We start from the raw sequence: 14,662 nt of genomic DNA on the forward strand, positions 1-14,662 counted from the left end.
GCTCATTAATGTGAAATAATTTAGCCCTCCCTTTAAAAAAACTGCATTGAAACTGAGTTTCAGATTTGACAGAGTTATTTTACACACTGGTCTAGAATGTGTGTCGTGTTCACATTTTTCCTGTTTGATTATGAGGTACATGACCTTCTTTTAGCAATTCCGACTATGTTCTCAATAATTTCTTGTTTCCTTCTTTCATCTGATAATAGATCTTGCTCATCATTTAATGTGGAATTTCCTGAATTTTAAGCAGGCAATGATCAAACTGAAAATATTTATTGATTTTTTGATACAGCCTTCATTTAAACCTGTAACATTTACACTACAGCGGTACAGGAGGGTACAGAATTGCTTGGGAATATGCGGTGTGATGTTGCTCGAATGGAGATGGTACTATATGATGTTTAAATTCCTCATGTGCTGCGTTATGGACATCATGGTACTGTATGTTCTAGAACCAATACATATGGAGTTCCGGAAGGTTTGTGTCCCTGTGCCGGCTTATTTCTCCTCTGGGTCACTTCTCCCTTCACGCCCTCCTGGACCAGCAGGAGGAGGATCAGCCGCTGCTCTTCGCATTGCCAACTGGAGCGTGCCCTGCCTGCTGTCCCACACCGGTGACCCCCCCCCCCCGGCACACTAGCGCCACCTCGGTGGATTGGGTATGCGCCGGCCCGAGACTGAGGGGACACCTTATGGGCGACTCTGATCCGAAATAAATCCCTGGGAGTGCGCGGTTGGACATAACCTCCAGAAGGGCCCTCAGGCTGTGGGGGGGGGATGACGGCCTGTCAGCTTCTGCTGCGTGGGTTTGTTTTGTCTTCCTTGGGACGCTGGATTTAATGCACGGTGCAAGTCAGACGCACACATGCTGAACGAGAGTTACTAGACTAGTCATCTTCTGCCAGAAAGGAGCAGCTTTAAGAGTCTCTGGCTCCTTTTCGCACAGTTCGTACTTCATCTGCTCATTCGATGTGGATCCCAAGGCAGGGAGAAGCAGTTTATGGATCGGACCCAGAATTGAAACTTTTAATTTAGCGGTAATGTCGCGAGCAAATGAGCTTCCTGTTCCCCCATTATTATTAATTGATATCAGGCCAGGAATGGATGTGAAAGGAGCAAGATTAGCAAAACGTTTCTTCAAAGAAATAGCGGTGGCATTTTTAGCCGATTGTGGTCAACGTTGTTCTTTTGACCTTTGACCTTGTCGTACCGTGACCTCCGAGGCGCATTGGAACGGTTTGCAGCTGAGTGAGACGTGGTTAAGGTGTGGATCAGCACCTCCAAGTCTTGAAGCCATGGTCCTCTCCTGGGAGACGATGTGCCTGTCCCCTACAGGTGAGGGGGGGGAACAGCTCTAGGGCAAAAAACAAAAAGACCACAAAGTGCTTCAACTGTTGCTGTTTGCACATTTGCATTTGTGCCGGAGTCGCTCCGTACGTTAGCTTTGCCAAGGGAGAGTGTCCACGGACCAGGCCCCCAGATTATAACCATCAGTGCCATCTGGAGGTGCGGGGTCTCATAACGATGTTTTTGGAGTGGGAAAATGTGCGATAGCACTGCAGCATTGGTAGCTATTTGTGTGCTGTTACGCTTTTCTTTCACCTCTCCATCCCATTCTCTTTTTTTCCCACACATTTTACCCCCTTGACGCAAAAATGACGCCATTATCGCTGGAAAGCCACAGAGTCACAGTTATCACGTGAACACGTAGCTGGAAAGTTTGGCCCCACTGACCTTTGACCCTTGACCTCATTCATTCGTATTATGTTATGTAACGTAATAGAAATCTTTTTCTTCTTCTGTCACACCTTTTCCCAGCTCCAGGGGACATAGAGAGAAAAAATTGCTATGAGACCTCCAGATGGTGCTGGCTGACCCGCGTAGCCGAAAGGCCTGAAAGGAAAATGATTATTTTTCAGGTGTCCTGGTTTCTGTCCTGAGGCCCCAGGAGAGGGAGAAACTGGGTAGATTTGGGCCGCAATGGCGTCTTTAGCGTTCCCTTAAGACTCAATTGATTATTAATGCTGTCTGTACATGAAAGCGGCCTTGTGGTGCCAGTGCTCGGAGTGTAGATGTTTGCCCCGCCTAAGGTTCAGAAGAGGAGGGGGTAGGAGAACAGATACCGACTTTTCAGAAGAGTGGGGGGGGAGGATAGCAGATACCGACTCTTGGGCTGAAATTATCTCGGCAAAGTACAGCTGTGCCAAAATTCGGCGAGCGCGTACTGTGGCGCACAAAATTGCGCCCGTCCATTTACACAGACTTTAGAGAGCGAGCAAACACAAAGCGACTGTGTGTGTGTGTGTGTGTGGGGTGGTGACTGAGTGACTGAAAGCATTTTATATTTTTACTGTTGAATATATTGTGCTGTTAATTTAACTTTATTCTTTTCTTCTGGTTTATTTCAGTAACGCCCGTTACATTCTGGTGTAAATCACTTCAGTGTTCCCATATTTTTAGCAGGAAGGACGGGCAGCAGAATTGATGCTAATGGTAATTTGGGCTGCCCTAAGCCCCGCCCCCTGACTGGCATTATTGACAGCATGTGTCCGCTGGCCAGGCACAGGGAAAAAGCAGTGAATCAGAAAATCTGCAGTGTCAGCTCGCAAGTGAAGGCGTGACTGTTCTTCACAGGCCTCACCGTAACTGTAAAGAGATTCGTTCAACGGACCATGTCCACCAATGTCCTCCTTTTCCCCCCAACCCTACCGAGCCCACCCCCCCCCCCGCCCCCCCACCAATGTCCTCTATTTACCCTCATCCCCCACCCCCCCTTCCTGACCACCTTCCGCCCTCCTGTGCACAGAAAAGAGACGGCAGCATTTACAAGTCTTTACGTTCGCCTTCATGTTCTTCAGTCAAATCTTTCACAGGCACAAGTTTGAATAAGGACAATCGTGCACTCTTCCACATTTGTGAGCACCTCCCAGTTGCTGGACTGAAACAAATGTGTGCTTAAAGAGAGCAGATCTGTCAGTGCGACACACCGGGGGGGTGGGGTGGGTGCGTGGGGGGTGGTGGGAGGGGGGGGTGAAGCTATATTCACGATACGGAAAGCACACAAGAAAAGAGCTGCGAAAGCCACCCGGTAATTCAACACCGGTTGGATGTAATTGGTTCTATGATAGAACTCCCATCTCGGGGCTCAGTCGGAGGGGCCCTGCACACAGCTGTGTCCACCAGTTAGCGTGGCGTTATTGAGACAAAGCTGGCCGCAATTTCGCCCGAGAGAAACGATTTAAAACATCTGAGATGGGGGGGAGTACTGCAAAAAAAGGTATTCATTTAAAAAAGAAAAAAAAAAACACACAAAGGGAAATGGCTTGCTTTCACAGAAGAAGCATCAACCCGGCTTCTTGCAAAATGGCCGCCCTCCTGCTTCTCGCACACCTGCTCTTAAGACATGTTAACTTCAGTCACCAGCTGGTGTGCAATTATCCTTAATCAGTCAAACGCTGAGACTATCAACACTCTAAGGGGGACTGAAATTATGACAATGGCCGTGTCTGAATCCGTGCAGATGCCTACTATTGAGTATACGTGTTGCGTACAACTTGTGTACAGCTTACGTACTCATTAGCAGGCAAATGTGCTAATTCGGTTAATGTGTTAAACAAAATGGACGTCCCCTTGCAGCATTTCAGTCATGAAACGAATTTATACAGAAGAGCCCTTCATCTTTGCGGTTATGTTGACAGCTTTGCCTTTAAATACACAGTGTGGAGGCTTTTCTTTGGGTGGTTGTGTGTGCTGGAAACTGCTCTGGATGATTTACAGCTGTTTTGGTCTGCATAATAATGCCCAGTAATGCGAGTCAGGCCCTGCGTTCAGAACATATCTGACTTAGCAGAGAACACACAGCTTTCCAGCATATTCTTTTTTATTTTCAATTATGAGGTGAAAGCAGGCCAGAATTCAACATTTGTCCATGAATGGGTAACAGTCAAAGGTAAAGACTATTTTTGATTGAATATAGGCACCAGAATTTAATCGCTTGAATGTGGGCATCAAGGAAACCATATACACACACACATGCACACACACACACACATGCACACACACAGAAACACATGCAGACACGCACGCACGCACACAAATGTAGACGCACACATGCAGACACACACACACACACACACACACACACACGCAGAAACACACACGCACACACGTATGCTGGTTCTCTCTCTGGTGATGCATGGAGCAATTTCTCAGGTTGTTTATCTTCCCTCCTAGAGGATGGAGCAGGATGTGTGTCCTATTCTCTGCTTCATGGATTTAAGGTCAATACCATGTTATGGGAACCTGTAGGCCTATGTCTTTGGAAACCCACTGAAGGGGAAACATTGCACGTGCTATAAAGGTACTGGAAACAATGCATGACCAAATAAAAGGAGTGTACACTGAGCAAAAAAAACATAGAGCATTTCACATTTAACATCCTTTTTACTGGATACTGTGGCTATTCAGGCTCAGGAGTGCCAGTGCCCTAGCAGATTAGACCCTACAGCTTCCTGTTTGTCTTAACTGAACTTTCTGTTGACCAATGTGCCGGTCTGCTATAGTGGCCAGAGGGAAATACTTGCAGTGTTCCGACAGCAGGGGGCAGCAGTATAGTGTGAGGAGCACTGCGCTGCCTTTCGTGGTCTGACAGCATGCTGATTATTTACAATTTCTCCTGACATGGCAGTGGTGACACTAATGTCATAGAGCTTCATGGCTGTTTAATTTGCATTGTGGGAAATGGAGTAGGTTTCCTCCCCTCACACTTCACTTAATGCCCTGTGAACCAGTCAACGCGCCACCTCACCCTGTCAGTCACACAGTCTGTCCTTAGGGTTGCTTAGCAAGACGTAGTGAAACCAATTTGAATCACTCTTTTGAAAATGAGTTTTGCCACTGGCCTTCCTTTCTTTTTTTTTTGTTTGTTGTGAGCCTTTGGAATTGGAATATTTCCACACCACTCAGCTCGTGTGTGCCATTTGCTTGATTGACAAGAGCCTCTCCAAGCTCGGACTGGAGGCAGCCTGATTAAGATTGGTATAGACTGTACAAAGGACAAGCAAGCTGTTATTCTTAACGCAGAACAGCTGTTCATTTGGTTTCTGCCTGTGTATTTTAATTATGCCTTACAAGCTGTACTTTTTTCTGGTTGCTAATGCTTTCCTTTTTAAAAAAATAAAGCGTGTGACTAATATTCATTTTTTTTGTAGCCATATTATTACTTCAAGCATAAATCGCCTATGGATGTACCCCTGAATCACAGAGTTTATCTGACGGTAAATTGGCTTGTTGGATAGTTACCTGACCATAAACTAGATGTCCATTGATGAAGATGAATATCAAGATACTTATCCAGACATAATAGTTTTATACATGCAATGTTGAAAAATGTATGTGTTTTGCAGTGTTTGTACACAATGTCAAAGAGGATACTTTAACTTTATTCAGCCCTAACTTCCCAATATCGGTTAATGTTTGAAAACTGCAGAAGAGATCACTTTCTGCTGTTAAAGTGGTATAAAAGGCACATTTATTCCCTATATGAGCATGCTTGTAGGAATGGAGATATCAGATTTTAAAAACTACAAGAGCCTGTATCCTCTCATTCTGAGTGTTTCTGTATGTCTCATGTTTAATATATTGTATGTCCCATGTATTCTGCACATTCCTTGTATATATATATGAATTATTCACTCTGTTGCATAAAGCAGAGGTTGAGCCTAGCTGCTTGTAATTCATTGTGTGTGTGTGTTTGCGTGTGTACATGGGGGGGCGGGGGGGGAGTGCTGCATGTGTTCGCGTGCGCTGATAGAGATTTTCTGGGCCAGTTCCAATGTCCAATATTTTCTCATCAATACGGCTGTCTGCCAGTACCAGTGCTGGTGAGAATATTTAATGGAATTGCAAATTTGGTACATTTTTATGTTCTTAAATGAATTATTATCTTATTTAACCTGATTAATACATTAGTTTTGTACATTCTGTTATTCTCAGACTTCAGATTTCAAACAGATACAAAAATAATTTATCTAGAAGTCTCGATTGTGCAGTACAGTACAGCAGTGTAAAAAGGATGAAGGAGAAAGCCTTGGAATTCAAAAGGTTATGTTTATTTTTTTTTATAGATGCAAAAGCTCTAATTGCACAGAACATAATGATTCGGTTTATACTTATAGACTTCCCAGTTTACAGGGGTCCACACACAAAACAAAGGCAAAGTAAATGGTTTTAAAATTGCTTACGGTGTGCATAGCATTGCTTTGAATACATTGGTGCTTCCCATCAAATCCTCTTCCTGGTTGTAGTTGTTCGGGAATGGAAGCGCCCTTTATGCCACTTCAACAGCAGGAAGTGCTCCTAATCTTGTCTGCAGTCTGGAAGCATTATCCGAGATCAGGGCCATCAGCATTGTATTTCTTTCCTGAGGAGTTGGGAATGTGATAGAGGTCGGAGTTTTCCAGACTCCTGTCTTTGATTTCCGTGAGAACGGGAGTGACATGGAGCCGGCTTTCCTCTCAGTGAAGTTTGGGGGGGCGTAGCCTCTCTCTGTTCATTTGAGTGGACTGTGGCGTGAGCGTCGTGTTGTCAATAAAGTTTGGAAACCTAATCCAGCCGAGCGAACCCGGATATCAGAGCCTCCTTTTTCCTTTTCCTCATCTGAGTCCTGTGAATTCCGGTTGAAGTTAAAAGCATGGCGCATCCTCAAAAACATGCAAAGATGGTCAAAGGCCGACCAGAACACTTCTTATATAACCGCCCAGCTCATCAGTGGTACAGTCTGCACCCCTTGTACAGCATATTCTCCAAAACATCTCAGCAGAGCCGGTCCTAGACGTGAGCAGAACCCAATTACTGTACAAACTGTAAAATCTGATGTGCAATTTTATTTGACCCATTTTTACCTCCTCTGCATTATTATCAATACAGGATCCTGGCTTATATGTATTGACTTGTCTCGGTAAACCTAGAAGACCATCAATCTTTCTGTTCTTGACAAGAACATACTGTACACAACCTGAAAAGCAGAGTGTAAATCTCAGAAAAATCAATATTTCATATTGTGAATAGAGCCATTGTTTATTTAGAACATACAGTACATTCCACACTGAAATAATGCTTCATTTCTTTTTGTCCCTTTCTTACCTCCTTCTTTCCATCATTTTGGCTATTTTTAAAAATATCAAACCCTCTTTATTTTCATAATTTTCCCCCCAATCTCTATTTTTTTGTATTGGCATATAAACTGCACGCCCAACCTCCTCTCCTCTTTGTAACAATAAAATCCTTCCATTCCTCGCACTCGCACTTTTTCCCCTTCAATCTGTTGCTTTTTTCCCCCTCCTTTCCCTCCATCCCTGCTGTATCTGTAATCTGCTTTTTATCAATACTAACTCATCTCTCACTCCCTGTTCTCCCCCCCCCCCCCCCCCCCCTTCACCCCTCCCAGTGCTGTGATGTGAGAACTCTGAAGTGCAGGCAGACAAACCCCTCTCACAGAGCATGCCTCTGAGCCCGGCATCCAGCAAACATGAGCCATCCGACCAGCAGCGGCAGGAGGAGCTGCAGCGGCAGTGCGCTACCAACGGCAACCAGGGGGACTCCGACAGCTCCAGAGAAGACGCCGTCTACGACTCCGCCGCCGCCGCCGAGAGCCCCCCCGCAGGACCCATGGAGGAGCCCCGGGGCAACGCCGTCGTCATCCGCATAGGGATCCCTGACCTGCAGCAAACCGTGAGCCATTCCGGTCCTCTCTGTCTCTCCGTTTCTCTCTCTCTCTCTCCTGTGTCTCGCACGCGCTCCCTCGCTCTCGCCCGCCTGCTAAAGCACGGCTCTTCATTAGCGCGGCGGCAGCAGCTGAGACTGACAGCTAAAAAGGTGGTCGGCGTTCGTGGCCGGAGATGAGGCGGTGGGGACCCCGAGAGAAAAGAAATGGGGTATCGGGTGGGGAATGGAAGGGGAGTTGTAAGGATGCGTGTCACACAGATTTAAGCCCAGAACCCATTCAGAAACTGGTTATTATTAACCCTTTGTGTGCTCCAACTTGATGCTTTTCGGCTGAACGGTCTTGGCACTGCAGGAATCTCGGCTGGCGTTTCGGAACAGATGTTTCGGAGGAGTTTTAACGAGAAGTTACACGGCGGGGTAGCAGCAGGCTTCTGACAGCCCGGATTTCTGTGCGCTAATGAGCTTTGTTTTGTTTTTTTTGTTGTTAGTTTTTTTTTTCAGTGTCTCCGGTAAAAGCACGGAGCTTTAAAAATGATCAGGTGCTGTTTCGACCTGTCAATGTGGCCGTTTGAGCAGGGATAGAGAGAAAAAAGAGCGAACGTGAGGGAGATAGATCAAGCTATTGGTCTCTTTGGGAAATACATCTTGGGTGGTACTGGGACAATATGTACAGACTGTTATTTCTGAAGTTACTTTTAATGTCTGCGTTTCTGTTTTTTGTTCTATTCTTTGTATAGCGGTTTTTAAAATGATTGTTCGCCAGTCTGCAGACAATTGAGTACAGCGATGTGAATGATTTATTCCACAACTCAATGGCGAATGCGTTATTGCTTTTAGGTGTACGGCATCATTCATCAGGTATTGCTGTGCCGGTTATTATTATTATTATAGTTATTATTATTGTTTGTGGAACGGAAAGCATCTCTCATTTAATACTCTGTGTAAAGGCTTTAATGAGCACGGGTGGAAAACCCCCCCCGGCCATTACGGCCGCAGCGCATTGTAGTTCTGTGGGACTCCCGGACCGGTCACGTGACGGTGCTACATTAACTTTTCATTGCAACTGTGCCGCCTTCATTTTTTCTGTCGGTGTGTAGTTTTCAGTCGTTTCATGTAAACGGTTCTGCAGCCCCGGTAGACACATTCAACCGATATCTGTATCGAATGTTCCTTCCAAAAGCTACCCAATTGTACCTACCTCGTGCTGTTTTATTCAGATATATTGATACGGTTATAATATGGGAGGAAGATGTGAAGCAGGTTCCGTGTGTGCCGTCTGAAAGCGCAGACAGTGAAAACCTAGACATGCTTTTATTTTTTTCCTCCGCTGAACGGATGCATAGTTGCATACACCGCGAGCGAGCAGTCCCTCCTGACGTACTTAAAAGGATATCCTGAGGGAATTCTCCGTGGATGTCCAGCGGGCAGCTCTCCTCGCCGACCAATCGGTTCGGCACGTCACTGCACGATACGCGTCATGAGTCGTGACTCCCCTACCATCTTTTCCTCCATCAGGGGAGCCTGTGGAAAGGAAGAATGAAAAAAAAAAAAAAACTCGATGGCCAAGTTTCCAATCTTTCTTTAAACTGGGCTTTGAGCGAACACCCCAGCTGTGCCAACAATGCCGTACTGTTGCCAGATTCTCAAGATAAAAGGGACCTTGCCTATGCACTGTGTTTGGCTACTTCAACGTTAACTCTCTGGCTATATCTGGCTGATCTGTTTAAGCGAAGCACTGATGAACTGCGCTCTAGAATGCAGCAAGTGATGCAGTCGGCAACAACGGCATTCTGTGGGAATGTTGATTTAAAAAAAAAATGTTTTTGATCGGCATTTAGTCTCTATTGGTGATTTTGCCAAGAACTGTTAAAACACGGCATGTGTGGGGTTAAGGAAACGGGGCAAGAAATCTACATGTTGCAGATTCAATTGCTCTGTGGACTCGCTGCCCAGAGGCACACAACTTCAGCTCCTTCATTAAGCATCCAGCTGTAAAAAATAGATCAAATTTTACAATTGCAGCTGTGTCAGCAAATAAATGATGTAGTTGCAACAAGGTGTTTTTTTTTCTTCTCGTTCTCAAGGTTCCTCTTTTGGGAATTCATGAATCGGTGAAGCACATGCATCTCATGGCAACACTGACTCAGTGGAGCGTCCTACATTTTGTGGATAGTTTTAGTGGCTGTAGGGGCAAATTATCTGTACCCCGGTGCATTTGACAGAGCTCTCCCTCTCTCTGATTTTGCGCAGCATTTTGAAAGGCTCACAGTGTCTACAGGCAGTGACTAACCCTATTTGGAGGAGATGAAGCTCTGCTACGTGCAGTATCCATTCCGCTGTGCTTAAGTATCTCTAATGCATGCAGCTGCTGCCGCCAAATTGGTTACCAGCCACAATATGAACTTCATCTATTAAAGGTTCTCAGACATTTTTCCTCCTTGCAATTTCTCAGAAAAGTTGGGGAAAAAATCAAAGGCTTGCTGTCCCTCAAAATAATTGCCAAATGCGTTCATCGTCAGTAATGGTTGGAAAAAGAGTCTCCTGCTTCCTCAATATGCTCGCTTGGTATAGAAATCCCATAATACTATTGACATTTGGCCAAGTTTTTAGTTTTTTTTCCAAGTTCTATTTAACAACCAATGGGGCAAAAGTGCAATGGCAAACGAATGGAAGCTGTGTGTGTGGTGTCTAACATCTGGTGGTTTGACGTTTGGCACTCCAGGGCTCGGTGATGAGCTTGTGTTGCATATGAAGGCCTCTGCAATGAAACTGCCACCCAGATATCCTGGCCAGACCCTGGAGAGGTTTTCAGCCACAGCCATGCGCAGATTAAATGGCGGCAAAGCTCAGTAACATTAAAAGCATGGTCTGTGTCACTTAAATTCCGGTACCCGGCCCTTTAATGGTTTATCCTAAGAGAGACTTTCTTGGAATCACATGACGAAACACACTTGCCTGTTTGGGACCAACTACGCCTTAAACTGAACTGGGCAATTGCAGGGCCTGCCCACATGAATTAACCCTTTGAAGAGTAGGTTTTTTGGAATGTCGTTTCAAAATTCTGGAACTCCATTGCTTTCAACTACCAGTGGTGGTTGTTACATCATCAGTAGGATGTTCAGTTAAGAACATTCTAATGACGTACTTGTGATCTTTCACCTTAAAGTGGTTAAAGTGGGTTCATTGTAAATTCGACTACTTTGGTTACAACTTTGACTTGTATGTGAATTCAAGAATTCTCACCCCCCCCCCCTTTAATCACAGTTTTCTGTGTCCATTTTTTGAGATTGATGAACCGAAGGAAGAAATAATCACTTGCAATTATTTGTACAGTAAGTCAAATTTAAGGAGAAAAATACCAGGGCTCCTTGCCCCCTCTTCTGGCAGGCAAGGGTCTTGCATGCCCCTGTGATTGGCTTCAGCTGACAGGTGTCCATCTCCTGTGACATGTCGTGACCGAGGCACTCGACAGACCGCGCCCCGACCGGAGGACGACCAAACAAGGGATGTGCCTGTCCACGGTCGAGAGAATAACGGACCTAGTGTTTGGGTCTCCGGTATTCGAGTGCATTACATCATCGCCGGAGAGCAAATCCAGTGCTTTCCTCTACCTCTGTGTGTGGACCCTCCAGAATTCCTGGGGTGGGGTTGGTCTTGTTAGCAATGTCTTCCCCCCCCCCCCCCCCCGACAGGAGGGCCGATATGAGTTTGAATGAAGTCGTCAGGTGGGTGAATCCCACTATAATAATAACACCTTCCATTTGTATGGTGCTTTTTAACGCACTCAAAGTCCTGTACTGCCATTTTGCGGCAGTACGTTTACCACACATCGGCTGAGGTGGCGAGGGAGAGAATGGGGGATGATTCGGTGGCAGGTTGAGAGAGCCAGGGTGGGAATTTAGCCAGGACACCAGGGGAACCCCCTGCTCTTTGCGATAAGTATTGTGGGAACTTTAATGACAACAGTGAGCCAGAAGCTCGGTTTTAACTTCTCATCCAGCAGCACAGTGTCCCCATCACTGCACGGGAACATTGGAGTTTATTTGACCAGAGGGAGGATTTCGCCCCTACTGGCCCCCCTATATCAATTTCTCTTGGAACAGGGAGTGCAGAATCAAATCTGGACTGTGGCAGTGCTGGCTGTAGCCAGCAACCCATAAACTGGCTGTCACATAACTCAGGGAGGAAAGGTTTCGTCAGCAAGGAGTTCTCATCCTCATCATATAATAGTGGCTAGACTGTGTGATTGGACAAATCAAAATACATTTTCAGGATATATATTTGAGACACGAAAAGAGCCTGTCTGCCAAAAAGAGACATAGTGTAGCTGATGGGGCAGTAGTTTCTCCCCCTGACCCTAGCCTGCTTCTTTTGCCCTTGAGTCCTAAGCGCCCATTGATTTTTGATGATTTAAAAAAAAAAAAAATTTAATTTAGTGAATACAGTACAAAGTGGCTGTGTCTTCCTTTCAAAACAAAGGCAAATAGAAACTGTCCTTCTGTCCTTCTAGAGACTTTGCAGGTTTTCACCAACCACTGTAATCTCTAACCTAGTTCTCCCAGGTCATGTTTCCAGAGCAAAATGCTGAGCGTTGAGCTGTAACATAAATGAAAAGTCTTTTGAAAGAGTAGTGGCGTTTTCCGCCCCGAGTTCTACACCAATCAGGTAAACTCCGATTCCTTATTACTTTTTTCTCCATAATCCCAAAAACCGAAAACCATACAAGCGCACATCACAGTTTGGAAGTTACAATCTTGTAATTTACAGGAAGGGGGGGGGGGGGGAACGGGTGAGGATTGTGTGGGGGGGGAAGAAAATGCATCTCTCTGTAAGAGGTTTAACTTATTATCGGTCAACGGGATTGGCAGTGACATTACACACGGTTAGGCTGAGTCTCTGAGGATACTGCTTGCACAGGGCAGCGGCGCAGACGTGGAAAATTGTAGCGCTGCGGATTTAGCGCTTTTTTTCACCGTAATGCCGTCCGAATGATTTGCCCTCAGAAAACCTCTGTGGAAAAACGGCAGCTGAAGTGTAATAGAATTGTGTCAATCACAGAGGGGGGGATGTAGGTTTAGCATAGATCAACTGGTACATTACCCAAAAGCTGAAATGTTCCTATTTGTCATTTTTTTTGTATTGCATAGTTGTTGTTGCTGGGTAATGCGGGTGGCTTATTCTGCTCATACTAACATTAACCATAACAGTGATTCTTCTTCATGATGTGTATGGCATATGGTTGAGAGCTGCATAATGACAGGAGTTCAGGCAATCCTGTAATTTTCCACTAATAACTACTTTCAAGTTTGTTCTATATGCGGTTTTATATTTTAGGAGGCAAACTAGCTGTCTGTATATATAATCACACACACACACGCACACATGCACACACACAGACACACACACACCGACACACGTACACACAGTCACGCACACATACACACATGCACACACACAGACAGCCACACATGCACACACACAGACACGCACACATGCACACGCACAGACACACACACACACATACACACATACACACACAGACACACACGCACATGCACACACAGATACAGGCACAGACACAGACATGCACAGCCCTCTGCTTGTGGGGCTTGTAATTCGGGCCAGTGGACATTCACCAAATTAATTGTGTTTCGTTTCTCATATTACCTTTCATCACAGAGCCTAAGGTGGCAGGAGAAGAGCCGAAATTCTCCCAAATATGAGATGTACAAAGCTGTAATTACCTCACTTAGCTCAAAAGTTGTGCATCTTTTATTCGCACATTTTGTCAGTATCTGTGCTCGTAATGAAGCGCAACCTTTGCACAAAACCTGTCCGCCTCGACGGTCCTGCCCCCATTCGCACTCCTGCTTACATGAGATCGATTGATTACATTCGCAATAGAATGACATGTTGATACGTTTTATATGTTGCTTCATTTTACAAGGGAGCAAAGGATTTATTATTTCTTATTTTTTTGTGCCAGTAGTTTCTGGGTCTGAGGTGTATGGTCTGTTCTAAATAAACATGCTCATATCATTTCAGCCATGGCAGTGGCCTGCAGTGCAAGGCACTTTCAGATACGTGCACTATTTTACTCAGTGACTTTGCTGAGATATCACATGACATCACAGCTTTATGAATGGAGATTCTGTGGAAATGAAAAGGTGCACAGGTTACCCCAGCTAAGCGTGCCTTGCGCATATATAACGTACTAATTAATTTTGATTAGTATATAATGCACTAATGGTACTGTAAATGTTGATCATTTTGACAAAGCCATGACTGTGACACATCAAAGGATGTTGGAAGTTGGTTTTTTACGAATGCCTCAAGAGACGTTTTTCATTTCAGTGGCTCTGCAAATATGTGCGGAGGATTAATGGGAAGTGTTGGCGAGCCGCGATTGTTTCAGCCACTTAGCCCAGGGCTGAAGTGGCCACGCGTTTGATTGGTTTGAATGTGCTCAAGAGTGGAGGCTTCAGGAAGCCATTTTGCCAAGGGCTAAACTCTGAAGAACCTTCAGCAACATTTGTAGCGAGGACCACGATACGCGTTCCCCTTTCAAACTGATGATAAGATAAAGTCAAAGTGCTGTTCCGGTGGTGTTTTTTGGCTGGACCGCAACAGTGGGGCCAGCCCTATGAACGCGAATGTCTGTGACTGAGTGACTGAGTGAGTGATGAAGTTACACCATTGGTCGGCCGGATGAAGTGTGTTAGGTCCAGCCGTATACTAGGTTTTGACCTGGTCTTGTTCAGAAGTTGCGGGAGGAGGTTGTGATTATACAGCTGAAAGAGAGATGTTGTGAGGCTTAACGTCATTTGAACACGGGATGAGCCGAGCTGCTGTCTGATGTTCAGGCTGGCTGCTGGGACGTTCTGACAACCCCCCGACCCCCCCCCCCCTTCCCCCAGAGTGTAGTGCTGACACT

The 14,662-nt window shown here is 45.5% G+C and overlaps 1 protein-coding gene across 1 annotated transcript in view; it reads left to right on the plus strand.

The window, feature by feature from the left end:
* shank3a (SH3 and multiple ankyrin repeat domains 3a) overlaps positions 1–14,662 on the plus strand; it is a 315,279-nt gene that overhangs the window by 101,605 nt on the left and 199,012 nt on the right. Inside the window, exon 3 of the mRNA XM_064342483.1 lies at positions 7,451–7,734. Within this exon, the coding sequence (XP_064198553.1) occupies positions 7,504–7,734 (231 nt within the window). The 5' untranslated portion in view covers positions 7,451–7,503. The remainder of the gene's footprint in view (positions 1–7,450; positions 7,735–14,662) is intronic.

This window comes from Anguilla rostrata, chromosome 7, assembly GCF_018555375.3.
Source record: "Anguilla rostrata isolate EN2019 chromosome 7, ASM1855537v3, whole genome shotgun sequence".
NCBI lineage: Eukaryota > Metazoa > Chordata > Actinopteri > Anguilliformes > Anguillidae > Anguilla > Anguilla rostrata.